This window comes from Microdochium trichocladiopsis, assembly GCF_020744255.1.
Source record: "Microdochium trichocladiopsis strain MPI-CAGE-CH-0230 chromosome Unknown B0I36scaffold_8, whole genome shotgun sequence".
In the NCBI taxonomy this organism is placed as follows: domain Eukaryota; kingdom Fungi; phylum Ascomycota; class Sordariomycetes; order Xylariales; family Microdochiaceae; genus Microdochium; species Microdochium trichocladiopsis.
The window spans coordinates 704,247-724,589 of record NW_025763551.1 but is presented as its reverse complement, the minus strand read 5'-3'; the positions used below and the strand labels follow the sequence as shown (position 1 = coordinate 724,589).

At 55.8% G+C, this 20,343-nt stretch overlaps 6 protein-coding genes across 6 annotated transcripts; 3 read left to right on the top strand and 3 right to left on the bottom strand.

Annotated features, from left to right (window-relative positions):
• Window positions 1–7: 7 nt before the first annotated feature.
• On the bottom strand, window positions 8–2,424 carry B0I36DRAFT_150520 (high-affinity glucose transporter). Its single transcript, XM_046148504.1, has 6 exons — window positions 2,179–2,424; window positions 2,031–2,113; window positions 1,798–1,961; window positions 1,549–1,729; window positions 1,093–1,476; window positions 8–1,026 (listed from the first exon to the last, which is right to left on the bottom strand). The coding sequence occupies exons 1-6, from the start codon at window positions 2,225–2,227 to the stop codon at window positions 226–228; spliced, it is 1,662 nt and encodes a 553-aa protein (XP_046009112.1). The 5' UTR covers window positions 2,228–2,424; the 3' UTR covers window positions 8–225.
• A 3,955-nt stretch (window positions 2,425–6,379) lies between these two features.
• Window positions 6,380–8,489, top strand: B0I36DRAFT_375887 (acyl transferase/acyl hydrolase/lysophospholipase; the record flags this gene model as incomplete). The annotated part of the gene is made up of 3 exons (XM_046160408.1): window positions 6,380–6,446; window positions 6,527–7,100; window positions 7,157–8,489. The coding sequence occupies 3 exons, from the start codon at window positions 6,380–6,382 to the stop codon at window positions 8,487–8,489; spliced, it is 1,974 nt and encodes a 657-aa protein (XP_046009111.1).
• A 2,448-nt stretch (window positions 8,490–10,937) lies between these two features.
• B0I36DRAFT_329377 (uncharacterized protein) lies at window positions 10,938–11,215 on the bottom strand. Its single transcript, XM_046154710.1, has one exon. It carries the CDS (start codon window positions 11,126–11,128, stop codon window positions 10,952–10,954), a length of 177 nt encoding a protein of 58 aa, XP_046009110.1. The 5' UTR covers window positions 11,129–11,215; the 3' UTR covers window positions 10,938–10,951.
• A 3,092-nt stretch (window positions 11,216–14,307) lies between these two features.
• B0I36DRAFT_329370 (uncharacterized protein) lies at window positions 14,308–16,199 on the top strand. The gene is made up of 2 exons (XM_046154709.1): window positions 14,308–14,839; window positions 14,910–16,199. Exons 1-2 carry the CDS (start codon window positions 14,442–14,444, stop codon window positions 15,826–15,828), a joined length of 1,317 nt encoding a protein of 438 aa, XP_046009109.1. The 5' UTR covers window positions 14,308–14,441; the 3' UTR covers window positions 15,829–16,199.
• Window positions 16,200–16,687: 488 nt separating this feature from the next.
• Window positions 16,688–17,931, bottom strand: B0I36DRAFT_329367 (uncharacterized protein). Its single transcript, XM_046154708.1, has 2 exons — window positions 17,425–17,931; window positions 16,688–17,161 (listed from the first exon to the last, which is right to left on the bottom strand). Exons 1-2 carry the CDS (start codon window positions 17,829–17,831, stop codon window positions 16,969–16,971), a joined length of 600 nt encoding a protein of 199 aa, XP_046009108.1. The 5' UTR covers window positions 17,832–17,931; the 3' UTR covers window positions 16,688–16,968.
• A 669-nt stretch (window positions 17,932–18,600) lies between these two features.
• On the top strand, window positions 18,601–19,932 carry B0I36DRAFT_150437 (uncharacterized protein). Its single transcript, XM_046148503.1, has 3 exons — window positions 18,601–18,972; window positions 19,032–19,307; window positions 19,771–19,932. The coding sequence occupies exons 1-3, from the start codon at window positions 18,777–18,779 to the stop codon at window positions 19,833–19,835; spliced, it is 537 nt and encodes a 178-aa protein (XP_046009107.1). The 5' UTR covers window positions 18,601–18,776; the 3' UTR covers window positions 19,836–19,932.
• Window positions 19,933–20,343: the final 411 nt, after the last annotated feature.

Genomic DNA, 20,343 nt, shown 5'->3' with positions numbered 1-20,343 from the left:
TAAACAACAAAATCAAGTCTTTGGCAGTGTTTTTATTTGCGTGCTATCTCCGTCATTCCTCTTGGGCACATTCAAGGCTCTGCGATCCGGTAGTCGACTGTACCATAACCACCAGCTATCCGCCTCCTATGGATACCTCCTCAGCAAGTCATGTCGAACAACGACAAGCACGCGATCTCCGCCCTGGCGGGGGTTTTAGTGGTCCTCAGCGAGACAGCAAGATCGCTAGTTAGAGCTCTTGCTGACTCGAGGCTCGGCGGCCAGTTTCTCCTCCACGTCAATCTCGTTGCGCTCAGCTTTGAGCGTCTTGTGGCGGTTGTTGTGGGTCTTCCAGGCAGGAGTTCCAATATTCTTGATGGAGCCAGGTCCATTGTCCTCAAAGATGAGGGCGACCTCCTCGAGGGTCTTGTTTGCGGTCTCGGGGAACATGAAGAAGACGTGCCAGAACATGCAGAAGCAGAAGACTGCGAACAGGACGTAGGTCTTCCAGGTAATCGTGGCAAAGGCAGGGGGGACGAAGAAAGCCAGCGCAAAGTTGAATGCCCAGTTCGATGAGGTAGCCAATGCGACAGCCTTACCACGCACACGCTGAGGGTATAGTTCACTAGAAACGTACAATCTTTGGTCAGCAATCAGTGCAAAAGAAGACAAAATTGTTGTTACTCCGTACCTGGGATACGCCCAGCTTGAAGGACCCCATGTCGGCGCAAAAGAGGCGACAAAGAGGTAGGTAGAAGCGATGACAGCTTTAGAGGCCGGGCCACTGATGACCATGGAAATGGACGGGTTGGTGAACTCTCCGTCGCGGGCAGGGCGCGAGTAGACAGCGAAGAGACCGGCGTTGATGCAACACCATAGACACATCAGGAACGCTCCCACGAGGAAGGAAGGGCGGCGACCCCAAGTGTCCATCCAGATCAGGGCGGGAACGGTCATGACAACGTTGATGATGAACTGAATACCGCTAGACAGAAGCGTCTGGTCGCCAAGTCCGGCCATGGTGAAGATGTAGGTAATGTAGTACATCTGGAAGGGGGTCGCAAGAATTAGCTTTCTGCTTTATGAAAGTGACCGCTGAGACTCGATGCTTACCATGACGTTCATGCCGGTCAGCTGAGACCAGATTTGGGTGAAGACACCAATGTGGGTTCGGTTGATCATCTTCGGACGGAAGAGCTCAAAGATTGAGACGTCGGCATTGCGACGCTCAAACTCGACGACTTCCTGGATTTCGTGGAGTTCCTTTGCAGCGAAGGGCGAGTTGGGATCACCCTTGCCGTGGACGAGGATGAGGACTTCCTTGCACTCTTCCCAGCGGTCCTTCTTGGCAAGCCAACGAGGAGACTCGGGCAAGAACATGAGGCCAATCCCCAGAATGAAAGCTGGGAAAGCCTGGACACCCCAAGGAACGCGGAACGCGGACTCGTTTCCAAGGAAGCTGCAACCGTAGCAAATGAAGTACATGATAGCAATGCCCTGTTAGATTGCGTCAGCAACGATGATGACCGCATCTTTAAAAAAAAGAAGAGAAAAGTGACGAAGACGAACCCAGGTGATGGCCCACTGCTGCATGCCAATAAGGCGGCCACGCTTCGAAGGTGGCGCTTGTTCGGAGATGTACACAGGCACTTGCGCGGAGCAGATACCGACGCTCAGGCCGCAGATGATGCGTCCGACAATCAGCATAGGAACGTTGACGGCAGCGCATGTGATGATGCAGCCAATGACCCTGGGTACCGACAAGTTAGCTAATTGTTCTCGCGAGTCGAAACTTGATGACTCAATCTCTGAACCCACCAGATCACAGAGCCGATTTGAATAGAGGTTTTGCGACCAAAGCGATCAGTCAAATAGCCGGAAATAAGTGCACCCAACCAGGAGCCGCCCGGCATGGCGGCTGTGATGCCACCCTGGAGAGTATCGGTTGGGCCATAGCACCGGCCTTCCTCATCGATATATGGCTACATGGCACGAATTGATTAGTCGATCGTCCATATCCAGCATTTGACGGCCAGACGTTTAAAGCGTACCGGGCGATTAAATTGGCACTTGTACGGCTCAGTCGAGATGATGGCGCTCATCGACGAGATGTCGAAGCCGAAGAGGGCACCGCCTGGTAACACCCATGTCGTTAGCGCCAGAGCATCATCTCATGTGAAGAGAGTCCCTTCTACCTACCGATGACGGAGATGGTCGCCAGAAAGTAGATATTGCCAAACTTCTTCATGTTGACTATGATTTGTATGCCGTGCTTCTAGAGGGGTCGAATGATGCTAGGATAGCATAGGTTCTCGATGGGACTTCCAGGGCGGGCACCTTAGGTGGGAGCAAAAAGCATGACGATGGACCAGCGCGAAGGCGAGGCTCCGGGTGGGCTGGCGGTCCGCCTTTATAGACTTTGAATTATGAGTTGACGACAGCGCAGGAATGAGCGAACCAGACCGACCCCTGGGTGCCGTGACGGGCACCTGGCACACTGGCAGGGCTTTCAGCCATGGAAGGAGCGGGACCAGCACGAATGGGCAAAGCTTAGAGGAGTAACAAGCCGTGGTCTTAAACTTGGCGTGTGCGAGCGAGCCCCGGATCGTCGCCCGGCACTGACGATCGCTACTGCATGTGAGCATGGGCCGTGATTACGTGGGGAATGCCTACACGCATGTCGGTGTTGCTGCCGGGCTACACGACTCGCCGATGCAGGTCTTGCTGTGGCAGGCATGGGAAAAGAGCGACGAGGGAGGCACCCCCTGGTTGCTGGTGTCTTGTTCTGGTAGGGGTGCTTGCTTGCTGCTTGGCAGCTTAGCATGGGTCGTTGTGATCGAGATCAAGACCACAGCAGGCCACCACAAAGCCTGCAGTTCGCGAAGGCACAGCGGCATGGAATCCCAAGGCACAGTGACGATCCCTCTGCCAGCACTCTCAGACTCGGATCCGAATCAGCCGTTGCGTGCATGCCGTCATGTTTTGGGTTTTACGAGCCTCGATGGCCCTTGGCACCTACTCCTGCCCCGCTAGTCCTAGAAGCTCCGGAACACGAATAAGCGTTAAAACGGCGGCTGCTCGATGTCTAGGGGAGAAAATGTGAGGGGGCTGCATCAGCAACAACAGATTCCAATTCATAACTCCACCAGCAAAGCTTGGACTGTCTACCCCAGCCGCCCCAGCTTGCACGTTGGAGAGCAGATTCTACCCCGTGGAGTAATCGGCCCGGCAGCACTGATGTCCATAGAACATCCAGCTGGTAATCGCACCTACTAAGTATGTAGCGTTGAGAGGTTTCCCGATAGTGGCTGTTGCCTTGGCAATCAAACGTACACGGTGCTCACGCACAACTGGCCCGCTTCGTCTTGTTACACTGCTTGTACCGCGGCTTGAGACTGCTCCTTGCGCAGGCCAGTTTGCGAAGATGAAAGGAAGTCACGGTATGAATCCTCCTCATTCCCATGCTTCGTCTAGTCGTCACTCTGCTCGGAGATGGTGCCTGGCCATGCAACAAGTGTCGAGCACGTGGTGCGAAATTGCAAGACTGACCCCTGGCGGCTGTGTCGTCATTCCCTCAGACGCGCCCCGCTAATGACGTAGAGCCGCCCAAGGAGGGCTGGATGTCGAGGGGGGAAACCCCACATCCTGACACATGGCGGGCCGATTACACACGACGAGCGGCGGCTCGAGGCGGCTCATTTCATTCGGCGAAGCCCGACACCGCGGAGCGGTTCGACCTCAATCTTTACGCCTGCTTGGCGAACTTCGTATCATACTTCACATACGTCTTGTTCTGTTCTTCCTCTGGAGAGAGGGAAACTTACACGATTTCTGTGCCATGCCATACTCACATCGGAATATGGCACCGCAACCACGCCCCCCTCCCCCGCTGTACTGGGCTCTTATTCTTGACGCAGACACAGGGGCTTCGCTGATCCGTCAAAGGGGCCCACGAGCACCTGGTAGCACGATCATGTGACTGTTTTGACTGGAGACACTTAGTTTGCACGATACGTTAATCGGGGGACGGGAATTATGGGTCTTCTTTAAGGCACTTCTTGCACCTAAACCCTGATCAACCCTTATATTATTTATGCGTATCATCCGAGTACGCAATACGGAATCGGATAATAGTAGCTGTTGAAGAGGTCAAGGCGGATACAAAGCGATGCCAAAAAGTTAAGGGGACACTCTACGAAGTACTGCTGAGTTCTCGCCACGTAATTCATTTTGATATGCTGGGGCCCTTCTACTGCCCGACCGCTGGCACTCGGCCAGAAGGACAGGCACGAACCTTTCAAGAAGCAGCACGCCCCAGAATCACAAAGTTGAGGTGAGGTGTAGCATAGCAAAACCCTAGAAGAGGTGCAGACGTGCCGCACAAGTTAAGAACAAGAAGCACTAGGTCTGCAGGCCACCTATTGCATACTGACCATTACTTCCATACCCCATTGGCCTATCTCCTCGCTTCTCTTCATTAGATTTGTCCCGAATCACGAGACTACTTCAGGAAGGATGATAGCCGCCCCATGATGACCCAAAAATATGAATGTCAAATTTCGCATGCACATGAGTATTGCAAAGGTACGTAATTTACAGCATGGTGGAGCGCTATCTCGACACGCTCATGATATCGCAGCGATCTCCGCGGACGAGATAAAAGTACCCATGATGCCAGCATGTTCTACAGATCCTTGAGCTTCGTCGCAGAGAGAGTGGGAGAAAGCGTTTAACACCAGATCAGTACTATGCATGGTTATCGGCGGCGGCGCCTGATTGTTCCTCCCCACGACTCGACGCCTACAACATCCGAGCCGAGTCACGTCAATTTTCGCTTATGGAGCCAAAGCGCACCGCGATCCGAGAATGCCGAGGGAGTTGGACACTCTTCTTTCCGAATGACAGCGAGGCGAGGCGAGCTAAAGAGGCAGCCCAGAAGTTTCCCATCCAAGTCCCACTGAACGACTGCAAAGCAGAAGGAGATCAACGCCTAGGAGCAGCTTTTCCCAGAGAAATGTTCTGGAAAACTCCATCATGCAACCCGAGGGGCCGGTCCGTTGGGCACGCGACCCAGCTCACCCCTGCATGGAGCAAGTGGCGCCAGCAACCTGACGCCCTATCACGGCCCTGTCTTGGGCAGATGCACAGCCACAACGGTGCTGCTAGGCGTCGCATACTGCATCGGTCCGTGGGCGGGATCTTCACGGCTGCTTCGCAGAGCAAGTTGTTGCTGCCCAATCAACTGGGACATCCCCCTGGGCCTCTTGCCAGCTCCAATGATCTCCAGCGCGAATCTTTGGGGCTGCGAGGCAGGGGAGCTCAGTTGGGCGGCCTCCTGATTTGCGTGAGCGTGGTACCTTGAATGAGACCGCCGGGCCAGCGTGCTGGGGATGAATAGCCTACCGAACCCTGCCTGCAGGCTCACTGCAGAGTCGGGACTCTGAAGGGAAACCGACGTGCCGTGCGAGACTGTGTCAGACGGGCCTCGGGGAAAGAGTCCCATCGTTTCGGGCGGAGCGAAGCACGAACTGCGCGAGGCTGGCTGGATGCTGCAAAGATGACAGAAGGGATCGGGACGAACAGAGCAAAGAGCTCGTGAGCGGGTACCGCGGCGGCTCCGCCAAGGTACGGGGTACGGAAGGCGCTGACGACGGCAGCACGCGGGCGAATCACAGGTCAATGCCTGCCTGCCTGGAGCTGTCTGTCCAGGGGCGAGGGCGAGTCGCTGACACCGCCGCAAATGTAAGGTAGGCTGCTGACAGATGACTCGACCCTGAATGCAGATGCTCATCTCACATTTACATAATACCACCTGCTCTGCCGTTGCTAGTGTATGTTGCGAGCTGCCTGCTCCCACATGTTCTAGCAGCTCTTTTGAGATCTTTCTCTGCGCCACGATATATATCTTTGTGCGGAGAGCTTGCGATCCGTTCAGACTTGGGCTCCCCCCAGCTCCTAGACAAAGGCGTTGTTGACGCAGCGCGCGCGACCCCACTACGGCTGGTAGAGCAAATCGTCATAACTAGCCCCTCTGGGCAAATCCCAAGCAGCTGGCGAGCTACGACTTTGCCTCACGCATTCTTGGCGCAGCGCGACCAAGCCCGCCGCCTTGCGCTCCTGCCTCTTTCCTGGTCGCCGAGCTCACAGAGCCTGTCGCTTGCCCGCCCCAACAACATCTTTCGACAGCCCCCAAGCTTGACCGCCAACAACTCACTTGTGTGCCGTCGCGACAAAGAACAACACACCCTTCGTGCTCGAAGCAAACCTTTGGCTGCTTAGCCCTAGCCCGACATCGCCCCGCGATTGCACGGCAGGCACCGTTGTCGCATAGCATACACCGGCGGCTGGTTTGCAAGAACCCGAACTACACACTGCCCGAGGACGCACCGGGTCCGCAAAGATGGACGTCGACCGGATGAAGAGGAAAGACACCACAAGAGGTCCGCCTCTACGTGTTCTCAGTCTAGGTAAGCTGGTTATAGACCGCGCCGTTCTTCCGTACTGCATCTGCGCCTTGAGCCTGTGGTCATGGACTGACAAAAAAAAGATGGTGGAGGCGTCCGCGGCTATTCGATGCTCATCATCATTCAAGAGCTCATGCACCGAACCTACGTCGAAATAGAAGGCAAAGCGCCTCGGCGGGACCAGATCCCTAGACCCTGCGATCACTTCGACCTCATCGTCGGAACCGGAACCGGCGGGCTGATAGCTCTCATGCTTGGACGGTTACGCCTGAACCTCGAACAATGCAAGGAGCTGTACGTCCGCATGACGAGGATGGTCTTTCAGACGGACAAGACGATTGCCGGTATTCCTTACAGGTCGACGCTGTTCAAGGCGTCCATGCTCGAGCATGCCATCAAGGAGGCTGTGAGGGAGCACACGGTGTCTGAAACTGAGGGGAACGATGGAACCCCAACTGATCCTCGAAGCCCAGCCTCCATCGCGTCGCGGTCCAGCGCCGGGAACCTTGGCGACCCCAGGCGTCTTGCCAGCAATGCCAGCACGGTCAGTTTCAGTGCTCGGAGCCCCACGGCGCAAATGGCGAGGCCAGCTTATCGTGGTGGCTATGGCGACCCGAATGCACGACTCTACGACTCTCGCGAGAACCGGACAAAAACGTAAGTGATCCTACATGTCTTGGTTGGTCAGCCATGGATGACTAACCCGCCAGCAGAGCCGTCACTGCTATATACAAAGGCACTCCTAAAGGTGGCGATCCTGCTGTGCTGCGTTCGTACGATTCGCGAAAGGAGCTGTCACCAGAGCCTGACGTCAAGATCTGGGAGGCGGGACGTGCGACATGCGCAATCGGATTGGCCTTCAAGCCTATCAGAGTTGGCCAGTCCATCTTCCATGATGACGGGGCTGGCACCTTTAACCCATCACCCTTTGCGCTCGAAGAGGCCACTGTTCACGAATGGCCTGGGCGCGACGTCGGAGTGTTCCTCAGTATAGGCACAGGACGGCGGCCACGAAACACAGATGGAAACTCGCATGTGTGGTACGAAGGATTCATGGGCGATTTTGCTGAAGCCAGGAGAAAACTGATCGCCAAGATCGAGGGCTGTGAGGTCATTCACGAGCGCATGATGAAGGAGCTTCTCCCAAAGAGAGGTGTCAATATCGAGAACTACTATCGCCTTAACGTGGAGGTCGGTGTTGGCGAGTTCGCCATGAACGAGTGGCACAGACTGGGAGACATCAGCACTGGTACCAGGAGGTATCTCGGTCGGCCGGCCGAGCAGAAGATGGTGCAGGAGTCGTCTGCAAAGCTGGCCAAGATCCACCGCGCGAAGCAGCGCTGGGAGAGGATGAGCAACACGCCCAACATCGTCGCGACCGAGCCTATGGAGTCTATCAGCCAGCCCTTGGCTGTTGAATTGATGGGCGACATACCGGCAGTGCCCCTTATGCATGTCAGACATGAGCCGCTGCCGCGACAGTCTTATGACTCAGGCATCGATCGTTTGTCGCTGCCAGGATCGGATGTCGCGAGCATGTCTCCACCGCGCACGTCTGGCGACCGATCACGACCCTCCACTGGCCATCCCTCGCCACAGCCAGCTCCTGCCAGACTCGAAACGATGCCCGAGACTCGCCCGCTCGAGCTATCGTCCGGAGATCGGCCGTTGTCCGTCGATGGCGACCGACTGCTGGGCCATGCCCCTACACCGGCACAGTACCGCCATGCGTCTGGCTCCGACAAGATTGCCATCATGTCGCCCGACGAGCAGCCCAGGAGACACCCGATGCAGGACAAGGCACAGCCTCCTCCTCCTTCCCAAACACAAACGCAGACGCGACCTCAACAGCATCAGCCTCACCGTATCGAGCAGCCGCCACCACTACCACCAAAGACTCCTCTTCCGGAACACCAAAACTCAGGCGCAGCGGCGCCACCAGCACGGCGGACAACGCCAACCACTGGCACATTACCATACCCGCTGGATGACGCACCCCCTCCTGTCGTCAACATGGCGAGGAAGCCGGATCTTCGGAATCGGTAAATGGTCTTGTCCATCGATGTGGAAGATTAGAGGTACAGTTCCAACTTGGGCCAGGCACTTGGCTTGATGCGGCAAGGCAAAAACAAAGTTGAGGGGGGATGCCTGGCAGTCCCAGCTGGCTCCCAGTATAATGACAAGATTAGCATAAGAATCCGGGACTCGAGATGGATGCCACATTTGATTTTATCGTCTGGTAGCGGTGGTGCTGGCGCAGTGGAGAGAAAGCGCAAAGACTTATTATCGTTGATAGATACCCCTTCTTCGCGCACCGAACGTTGGCTACTGTTTTCTTTCTCTACTTGAATATACACACGACTTGACGACCATGTACGTAGACGACGCATGTGATCTCCAGTCCAGTCGGCTCCCAGGCATTGTAAGCTCGAGCTGCTGTGATGCCCCTGCGTGCCTCGACATGCTCCTTTTATGAGGTCAACATGATTCCATAATGACGAGACAGCCACACCCGCGAAGAGCGAATGACACGAGGGCAGCTTCCTCCTGTGGCCGTCCACCCTGTTTGCAAGCTCAAGTCTGCAGAACAACGTCACCCTGCGGTCCTGCATGGCGGTTCAGCCACAGTCTGGCGCGCGGTCTAGACCGGCCGTGACATTTTGCGCTTGGGTGTCCACGCTGCTAAGAGGTTAAAGAATTTTTGAGTTGTGACCACATGTCGCGGTGTCTCTGACCGGAGCGCTGACGTTACACAACGAGTGAGAGAAGGAGGGGGTTGCTCACGAAAGCTTAATTGAGCAATGGCACCATTGATTTAGAGTTTCGAGACCGGCCTCCGGCAACGCATGCCATGGTCGTGCGCCACGGCAGCTTTGGGGATTGTGCGGGCCGTGCTTTTCAATGTGTTGCTTTTCCTCGCTCGAGAGTTGCAGCAGTGGGTGCTTCCGGCGGGGTCCACCGGCGCCGCAATATAACATATGCACAAGTCTGAAGCTTGATCCAGAAAGTAGCAGCACAACCTAGGAGCGGCCCAATCGGATTTGCTGGACAAAAGATCCGGTTACCCTGCTCGGGAGAAGATCACAGCCCTTTGGGATCGACCCAGAACCATGGTACACAAGCCGTGCGCCGACAACTTTGCGCATGACATCGAAAAAAAGGATGCTTGGTGGCTTGGAAAAAGCAAAAGTTCCAATCTCGAGGCAGGCTTTTGTAATTGAGACCAGATAGGGGGCACAGTAGTCTGTCTCGGGGCGGTCCACTAACCGGGCATCGTGCACCGCGTGGAAATGCAAGACATGCACCACCACTCCGAGTCACAGCCCTACCGAGGAGAGGCACACACGTCGTGGCTGGGAAGGTTTAGCGAGATGGCGCTTGCCCTGGCGGCGGTTAAGCACAGATTGGGCAACGTTGGTAGAATCTGTATTGACCTCGGTCGACCCCTCTGTGCTCTTGGTGTCTTGCTGCGCTGCCGTGCTCGCCCGTAGGCCATGCCCAGGCTCGGCTCTCGCGATCAGAGTGCTTGAAGCTGCGAAGATAGACTGAGCCAGTTTGCACCTGCGTTGCATATCCTGCGGATGCTCCACACCTCGTTATCGAGCACCACTGAATATCATGTGGTACTAAACTGGTCCCTCGTGCTATAGGGGTCTCACTGCAGGGAGGGTGATTGCTGCAGATGCGACGGGCCTTGTGCCTTGTCGGCCGAGTGGCATGCATTGTCTCGGTTGGAGCTTGCCATTTTCGACCTGTGGCTGCGGCGCCATTGTGCGGAGTTTGGCCCGAATTAGGCAAATGAGTGAAGTCAACAACCTGGATCAAGCCTACGGCGCTGCGATGTGAAGAGGCCTGGAGGATTTCCTGCAAGCAAGCTGGCCAACACCACGGACGATGGAGGATCTTGGAGTCGGCCCTGGGGACGAACGGCGCCAGAGGCAGCTGAAGGGTCAGACAGGCACGGGGCTGAACGACGAGGCAGACTTGTGACGCGCGGGCCGGCCAGGGTGGGTGGGCGCTGGCATGCTCAGCTGGTCGGGTGAGTTGCGAATGGGGTGCATACCCTCGTCTCGAGCCGCTGGCACGAGGGGGGTGGCCAGACAGCGCAGTCGCGGGATGGGAAAAGCACTGTAGCCAAGCTGCAAGCCATCCAAAGAGGCTGGGATGTCTAATCCCACGATGTAGTAAATGTCGAAGCTCGTGTCGTGTCGTCTCGTCTCGTCACTTTGCTTCCTTGTCTGGCCGCCTACCTTAGTCTCCAACTTAGCGTACGCTAGGCAGAGTTGTCAGTCGTCGTGGTGGAGGCTGAAAGGCGGAGACCTGGCACCAAGTGCTGCGGGTGGGGCGGCAGGAACGATGGATGGTGCATGCCGGGCGTGTCATTTCGGCTCGCCTGTGAGTTTCGAACTGGTAGCCGATGGCGCTTCAGCTCCCCTCGTCCCGATCCTCAGTCGCCCTCGGGCAATCATCAACCACCACCTCCACCACCACCTCCTCCTCCACCGCTATTACATCGTCGTCCCGTGAGCCGCCCGTTGCACACAGCCTAGCAGCAACAGCAATATCCAGCCCTGCCAAGATTTGCCCAGGCTTTGGACCGTTCTGGTTCGGCGAGCAGCTCCGTATCGTGTCAGAAGAATTTCACGGTGTCCGGCTGGCGTCACCACTGCGGGGGCCCCCAGCATGGGTCCCGTCCGTCTCGTACCAGCCGCCTTGGAACTTCTCCCGAGTACTTGTGATGCGTTCCCCCAAGGAAATAAAGATGGGCACAGTCTTGATATGCCTCAAGGGACCCCTTCTCGACAGCCATCCCATTGCAACCAAGAACCCCGAAATATAGAAGAGAAAAAGAGGGGCGCTTGGTGCGGAGCCAGCTCCGAAATACACGATAAGCAATTTGTCACCTCGAGGCGTTGACCAGGACCCCAACGTTACGCCTTTGACTCCACGCAACTGCAGCCTCCCACTATGCGTGTGCCACCAGGCCGCCATGGTCTCTGAAGAACCAATCAAGACCGAAGCAAGAGGTCATTGTTCCGCGCGGATGGTACGAGCCCTATTTCATACTTCCGGGGAGGCATGATCGAGATCATTCCTGGTGCCAGCGGCCCTACATACACGCCATCTGCCCTCTTCAGCCCTAGCGGAAGCGTGACTGCACAGTCACTGCTGGACAGCCCAACCCTGCCTGTCCCACTCCTGGTGTTGGCGTGCCGCCAAGAACCGGGACTTGGAGGGTTGCGTGCTAAATTCGAGCTGCAGACATGCAATCTCCATGCACCCATCCACTGGGGGGGGGGCTGTTCTGCGCTATTCCCAATATAGCTATCTCCGATGTCGACGCTTCAGGTGGGCGAGTCAAGGCGTTCGTGCCGTTGAGGTGGTTCTCGTGTGGCAGGTCCAGAAGGCTGGAGATCCTCGATTGCTGTGTCGCCTACTAAATTACTGTCTTTGCTACTTGGGCCTTTCCGTTGTCCAGTAGTGCGCCTAGGCACACTGCAGCCGTACCCGACCGAAATGTCCGTTTTGTGATCAAAGCGCAGCATCTCCAGACATGCCTCGACACGGACGTGGCGTCTGCTGACTGCAGGACACGGCTTGCGCCAACAAACCCTTGTGTCGACACAGCAGAGGATTTGCAGCATGGTACCCTACCCGCAGGTCGATTCGTCACATAAGGCACGACGTTACAGGCATACCACTACTGAGCCGGCCGGTTCAGTTAGTAGAGACACTGTGGCGTTACCTGTCAGCGCACCCCTCCCCCAGCATATGACTTTTGAGTCTTTGCTTTCCTTGGTTGAGGGTGACCTCAAGAAGCTTTGTGGAATCACCCACCTCAAGCCACCGTGTTGTGTGGGCCCTTGGCGTACCCGTCATGTCTAGATGCTATTCGACAAAGTCCGCCCCTGATGGATGGCCCCTTGGAAGCAAGCTCGACGGGTGTGCCAGCGGCTCGGTAACTTGTCTAAGTCGGGCTGGTTCTACCAAAGCCTCCCACCTGGAGGCTGATTTCCCTCGGTGGACGTTGCCGGGCCCCTGAGAGGTGTCAAAGTGAAAAGAGACATAATTCGACCTTGAGTACAGAAAATGGACACCGTTGCCGAGACCACATCCACCCACCTCGTTATGAACACATACCAAATGCCCAACCACCAATCGTCTTCCCGTCTGGCATGATCATTTTCATGAGCCCGTACTGCACCGCACCATGAATGATGGCCACAGGCTTTTGCAATGAGGTCGGGTCCCATCAACCAACTACATCCGTGTCACTCAAAAAGCGAACCTTTCAAAAGCCACTGGGTCAGCTACGGCTGTCCTCCGATAGATGTCGGGTGAGGCATCCTCCCAGTCTCGCATCTGATCAAGTTGTTCGTCACGGCTTCGTCCAATCGATATCTGCTGGGCTACTTTCCTCCCACAAGTCGCCGGTCAGACAAGAGCTGCCGGGCTGATTGTTGTAGGGCGAACACCGTACCAGCAGAACGCCTCATGAAGTCCCACGCGACAATACATCCCTTCTTTGACCACCCACCCGGTATGTCGACCTGTTCTTGACAATTGGATGCACACGTGGGGCTTGACGAATATCAAGACCATATATCTCCTCTCTGCAGCACTTCAGGCTCCGCCCAGGTTTCCCTGCGAATTCCATTTGGCTCCTATCCTGCGACACCATTTTCTGTGCTTCTTCGGTACTATTACCTCCACACAAACGCCTTGAACAGTGTAGAGTGAGAGCATTCACTTTTCCTGCAGCCCTCGGGACAGAAGATCTATACCAGCTCGACCAGTGCCGGACCATTTGCAACTTCCAAGACAAAATAACACACCCTAAGCCTGGTCCAATTGCTTCGCCCACAGAGACGCAGGACCTCCAACATTCTGCAGCACACGTTTTGTCGCCTCCACTCGCCAAGGGCAATGACCAGCCACTGTCGCAGTAATCCCACACAAATCCTGACCGTGAACAGCTTGAAAATCCACGTCTGAGGCACGACATGGCCGAGGCCCCAACCTCGATGCGCCAGCCCCGCGCACAACGGCATACGACATCCTGCGGCGAATGCAGGAAGCGTAAGCAACGCGTGAGTCCGATTCGTGGCTACTGTACTTTGTTCATCTCCGCCGTGCTTCCTGCCAGCGAAGCAGGATTCCCGATGATCTTCTTGTCGCCCTGCCTAAAAAGCACCAATTCTGACATTATCGTCCTCAAACAGTGTAACCAAGGACATCCTTGTAGCAATTGTGCTCGCCGCTTCCCGCAGCCAGCTTGCGAGTACAAAGAAAATAAGTGAGTGCTCATGTGTGCTGTTGCGCCACCATAGTCGTGGCTGAAGTGCTCTAACGCTTGGCAAAGACGACGAGAGGGATTCCCCATACCGAACACTTCGACATTTTTGCTCGCTACTCTACAGACAAGAGATGATAGTGGACGTTTTCTCCATGATGCAAGGGATCCGCTGCTTCCGTTAACGAGGTCGCCCAACTCGACAAGTGATGCGGAAAACGAGCTGGTTGCTCTGGTCTCGTGGTCAGATCTCGACATCTTGACGGCCTTTCCGAACTCGCAAAACCATGAAGTGACGCCTCACAACTGGGAGGGCACGCGGCCAGGGGTATTGCCCAAATGCGAGAGCCACTGTGCCGAGCACTCGGCTGCCTTCCATGACGCCGCACGACTGTTGCAATACACGAACTACACGGTGAACGAGCTGATCGTCAATCTAAGAGCAAGTCCCAGCGAGGATGAAATCAACTGGGAGCAGCTCGTGCTTGCAACTCGTGAACCGGATTTGGAATCCGCGCGGCAGCAAGAGGCCGAGACACCCCAGAATCTACCACTTGTCACGACTCAACTGAGGGCGGACCTGCTCCAAGTCTGTAAGTCGACTTGGTCACTCAACGTACTGGAGGCTGCCATGGTCTTCGCGCGCCGCGAGGTGAAAGCGGCCTCAAGTGGGCTAACTAAACGTCTTTGCAGATGTCAAACTCATGTCCCGCTTCAGGTGCTCGATCGATGGAAATCCTGACCCAAACGGACCATATTTCAAGACTTATATGCCCTTTTGCTTCCAGAGCCCGCTGCTCGTCAACATCGCAATCTACTCGGCGGCTAGCTACCTGCATGAGACGAATTACCTTGACAAGACAATGACAATCGCCATCAAGGGTCATGCCATCCGCATGTTGAACGATCTACTGCGCTCAGAGCATGGAAGCACCGGAGACGAGGTCATAGCCGGGATTGCGCATCTGATCGCGGATGAATGGTATTGGGGCGCTCTGCATGATCTCAGAGCACACCTGCGTGGCATGCGCGAACTCATTCGGATCCGGGGAGGCTTCAACACACTAGGACTGGGGGGCCTATTGAGCAAGATGGTGATTCTGTAAGTTTTCACCCGGCGTCGCAGGTTCTGTGAGAGCAGATTGCTAACACAGATTCTTACTTCTCTTAAGCTTGGATTACTCTATCGCCATCGCCTTTGAAGGACCTCCTTATCTCCAGCATAGCCGCGAACCCGCATTCTCAGATCCAACCCCAGGTCCTTTCCGCATCTCTCACAACACCCCACTAGTTGCGTCCATGGTGACGTTTTCAGACTGCACATCTGGGTTGAAGCTACATCCAGCAAGTGCCTCTATCCTCGATGATATCCGGTTTCTGATCGCCACCGTGACGAGTCTGCCCGCACACTCCTCGCAGGCAGAGCTCAGCAAGGTTGCCACGACGTCCCGCTGGATTCTAAACAGGATCTCCAAGTTGCCGGCACACTCTCCAGAGTCTCCGGGTCCTCACGAGCCGTCTCAGAACCATGTCAACAGAACACTGATGGTGACAGGTCAAGCAACTCCTATCGACTCGCCATCAAGCATGAGTGAGGACACGACCGACCCCGTCTACCAAGCAATCCGGCAAGCAGCGCTGCTCTATGCCACGGCGATAGTTGAGCGGCAACCTTTCAGCAAGGTGTGCTCACACGAACAATTCTACGAGCTCTGGACGACGGTGTGGCGAGTGCCACGGACGCGGTGGAAGTCACTGGCGGGCATCTTTCTGTGGATCATCGTCGTCATCCTACCTACGGCTGCCACAACACCACACAGCCGGTTTGTCAAGAGTATGTTGACCACATCTGGGCTCGAGATTGGCACCGAGAATTGGTTTGCCGCTTCCAGTGCGCTGCGGGCCGTCTTGACCTTACAGGCCTGGCTCAGAGGTGGAGATGGGACCGATGTCAGCGGGGGAGATGGTAGCTCGGGGTTCGGGCCGTCAAGCAGCATGGCGTCGAGTAGTATGGCCTCGTCGGCGTCCGGCTCATCGAGACGCAGCAGCGACCACTTATACGCCGTCCAGAGGGACAGCCACGAGCCCTGAATGCATTGTCAGGTTGGAGAGTTGCTACGGCGGAGTGGGAAGTCTCGCCGCTGCAAATAGCGAAGACGTGGTGTCGATATGGAATTGCCTTTAAAAGTTTTGCCACATTGATCCGGCACACGGGATGACTGTGAAGCATAGGGCATGTTTTTTGGTCTGCAAATTGTTGGGATTTTCACCGCTCATACCGACAGACCATACTGGTGCCGCCAGTTGCGTGGTCGTCCAGCCTTGTATTGTAATCATAATTCAAATGTCCTCATGTTGCACAGCACTTTATTTCACGACCGTGGGGAGGATTCGCGTCGAGGATTTTCCGCAGAATCATTGCAATCAAAGTGAAAACACCAACCAGGAGAGGTAGAGCCGAAATGGCAAATATTCTCACGGAGCTCTCCTCAATTCCTCTCTGTATGTCGTCATTGGGCACTTGCAGGCAGTCGGATGTACGCCATCTCGTCTTAAGTACGCCCGTGCAGATTTTGTCTCTTCCATTTGGGGGTTTCCTTTTTTTTCGTGGAGGAGACAGGACCTGCCTGTGAAACCAGAGGGAGAGAAGGGGGGAGGGGCAAACCCCTTGGGTACTATCAATATCACTTCTGTTGAATTTTGGCTGTGCTGTCATCTCGTCCATGCGGAAACTTCGTCAACGGAATGACACATACACACACACACACACACACACACACACACACAAAAGCCGAGTGACCTGACCATCCATACTGTCTTTCAAGTCTCTCTCCACTGGCGGGGACGGGGGGGAATCCGCCTCTTGCAGATTTAACGAACGAAGTAGCGAACAATCCAACGAACGAGGCATACGTTACGGACATGGACTGGTCGCCCATGTTCAGGACCCCCGAGAGCGAGGGAGAGAGCGAGAGAGAGACTGATGCGGGGGTGTGGGGTGTGTCTGCGTGTGTGTGTGTGAGTGTGTGGGATTGCCAGCCTTCCTGCCCATGACATCCCTCTATGGAGCCCGTCTTGTCATTTGCCCTCTTGCTGTTTGTGTGCTGCCTGTGTTCTCCGCGCTTTTGTCTCGCTTTTGTCTCGCTGGGTCAGCTTTCCTGCTGGCCCCCTCCGTCTAGGCACGGTCAATCTCCCTTCCAGACTAGTACATTTCTTTTTTGCCCGTAACAACTAAGGGGTGTACGTTCTTGTCATTGATACCGGTAGTAATAGTACGGCGGCGGCGGCGGCGGCGCGCAGCAAATCACCCTCGTTGCCACCGTGCCCTGCTGGTGCTGGTACTGGGGCCACTGCGTGATGTGTGCCGGCGGGTTGAGCAGCGATCCCTGGGCGCCGGCGAAGAAGGGCGATTCCTTGGGGTGGCCTTTGAGTTTCACAAACACACAGTATCAAATGTCCAGAGTCAGCTGGGTGAATTTTGTGTGTACATGTGTTTCTCTCGTGTGGCTTTCTCTCCCTCCACCCCCCTTGTGGTGTTCGTTACGTGCGCGGGGTCCGAGGGAAACAGTGGGCATTGGGTTAATCGTGGTAGGAGGATCAGGAGGAAAAACGAGCGATCCAGGGGAAGGGAAAAGGCCGGAGGGGGAGGGGAAGGATAAGGAAAACCACTAGCAAAAAGGGACTTACACCACGATGCCATTCCTGGCGGCGGCGTAGGGATCGAAGGGCCGACCATGGGCGGATTGGCCAGGAGGAATGGCGCGCCAGAGCCGGCGGCAGCGGCGGCGGCGGCCATGTTGAAGGGGTTTGGTGGTGGTGGAGGCATCATCGTCGTCATCGTCGTCATCATGCTGTTGTTCGGGTTGAGGGTGGGCTGTGGCAAGCACACTACTACTGGAGGGGTGCCCCTGCGGATCATACCATGGGTTAGCGTGCCTGTTTCTCTCCATGGTTTGTCTAGTTGTCCCTATGGAGTTACATTTCAGAGAGCAGCAGGGGGGAGCAGAGGTTGTGGTTGCCTTCGTGAAATCTCGCAACAAGAAGGTGGACATCATTATCATCATGACCGTGGTGTGAGGAACGCGTGAAAGCATGTCCGGAACAAGACCACATGGCAACAATACAGAAGGAATGTTGAATCACCAACAGAGACAAGCTGAGGCTGCGGAAAGAAAGAACTTACAATGCGCCCCCAAACATGACTGGATTGCTGAGCCCAAATGCCTGCTGGTGAGGAGGGTTCAGGAATGATCGGAGATGCGCGGGTGGAGGCTCTGTTGCCGCAGTTGCCGTAGTTGCCGCTGCCGCTGCCGCTCCTGTTGTGCTTGATCCGATACCGCTTGCCGTCGTCGAGATCTGTTCCTGGACGGGGACTTGTTGTCTTGCTGCTGCTGCCTGTGAGGTGTTTGTCGTGCCTGCAGCCCCAGCTGTAGGCGCTGCAGATGTGTTCGCAGTTGTTGTTGTTGTTGTTGTTGTTGTTGTTGTTGTTGTTGGTGCTTGTGTCCCTGCTTGCGGCGCCGTCAATGATGCGTTCGTATCTCCTCGACCCGTTCCCCCGCCAGGATTGTCTGACGCTCGTGGTTGTTGTGCCGACATGCCGGGAAAAATAGCCGGAGGAAACGACGTGTCTGTCACGGAAGGATAGCCTGCAAAGGACACGGACTTGTTTGCCTTGTGTCTAGGCATTGTCCACGGAGGGCTGGTGGCGTTGGTCTTGAGCGAGAAAGACGGTGCCCCTATCCGCGCGAACCAATACTTTCCTACAGCTGACGGAGTGTGTTTTAGGGCTCAGTATGCTCTGCGTCGCCGCTAACGATGTTCTGGAGACAACAATGAATGAGCGAAGCTTGGCAGCTGTGCCGTCCAATTCCAGGAAACCCGGCAAAAGGAGTCGGTGGACGAGACTGTTAAGTTGCCCTGGTGATGCAAAACAGAGGTCACGACCTCTGAACTGTCTCATTTCAACGCCTCGTTCCTAGCATCTTCGGGGGATATTTGTGTACTATGGTTACACTAAATCGATTAGATCTTCTCAATCTATGCTGATTATCGCCTCAAACGGCGCAATAAATGTACAAGAAAGCCCGACCCAAATTTCAGAACGCCGCCGCAATGTAAAAAGCACTTTTTCGAACAAACCAATCGCTACACCAAGTGCATTCGCTGCTGCGCCGCTGCCATGTCCCACCGGGACAATTACAAACAACGCTCTTCAGACGAAAGACCCCAACTCAGGTGTTACTTCTCGATCCACGTCTCGAGATATGAACCAAGCACTGATGTCTCGCTTTCAGACTTGAAATGTCCTCGAGGAGGGGGGGCTCGGCCCCGCGTCGACGAAGAACCATTTGCTCTCCGGTTGCTTGATGCGGACCGAGAGTGGGTGGACGCCTTCAAGGCTGGTGGTGACCGCGTTTCCTCTTCCTCAATGACATGCAGCCCAGCATCTTCGCTTGAGCTCGTTGATGATGTATTGGTCCGATCGGACGAGGTCGAGTGCTGGTGCAGCCGGAGCCGGGCACCGACCAGGGAATCCCCTGCCTCGTCGTCTTCAGCCTGCATCAGCTCCTGTAAGATTGTCTTTCCTTCCTGTCGGTCTTCTTCCTTTTCGATGTCGAGACCCCAAGCTTTCAAGAACGCCGCCTCGCCGCGATAGTTCTTGTGAAGCCACAGCCGCTCCTGTGTCGTGTGCCTTGGGTTCTGTGAGGTCGGTGTCTTTGGAGGCATGAGTCTCTCGTTTGCAACATCACTATACAGCTGTGTCTTCACACCCTGCGATCCTGAAATCGAGACGATCTTTGGCAGAGGTCGCTTTGGAGGGCTATTGTGAGGCGGTGGATAGTCCACCACCACGACCTGTGGAAGATTCGCGGAGGTCGGCTGTTGGCTGATTTTCGATTGCATTTCAAGAGGGACAGGACTGAGCGGCCATTCGGGCTCGGTTTCCTCTTGCATATCATCAACCGACACAGCAGGAGCGCCCGCTGTCTTGTACTTCCTGCTGTTATCCACCGCTGACTGGCTCCTACGCAGGTGCTTGGGCTGCGAGTTCGGCCCCTTCGAGGAGCTCCGCGTGGGAAAGTGTCCTGAATGGCTAGGAGACTTTGTGTGCAGCACGGGTCGGCCGCCAGGGGACGACACCACGGAAATTGCATCTGGAGACAGTTGATCATAGTAGTAGCTGTCCGTGGGAGTCTTAAATGGCGCGGTCCGCGGGCCCGAAGCAATCGAGGTCGCTGGTGTCAGTGGAGAGGCGAGTGCCTCACGGGTGCGCAACGGCGGCGGTGGCTTGATGCTGAACTGGGATGACGATGCTGCTGATATTGACGACGCGGGTGATCGATCTCCGGGACGCTCATCCTCTGACTCCTGCGGTCGTTGGGGGAAGAAAGAAGCGTGGTATCCGGTGGTGGCGGAGAGGGGTGGGCTGAGGAGGGAAAAGCTGTCAACGCTCTGTTGCTGGTGGTGATGGTGTGTTCTACCGGGCGCCGGGCGCAGTGTGAAGGAAGCCGGGTTGGATTTCGACAGCGACTCGGTCGCCTCTGGCCCGTCCAGGGGCTTGTGGTGGCCAAGCGCGGCCGCGTCGGTGTTGCTCCTCGCGAGTCC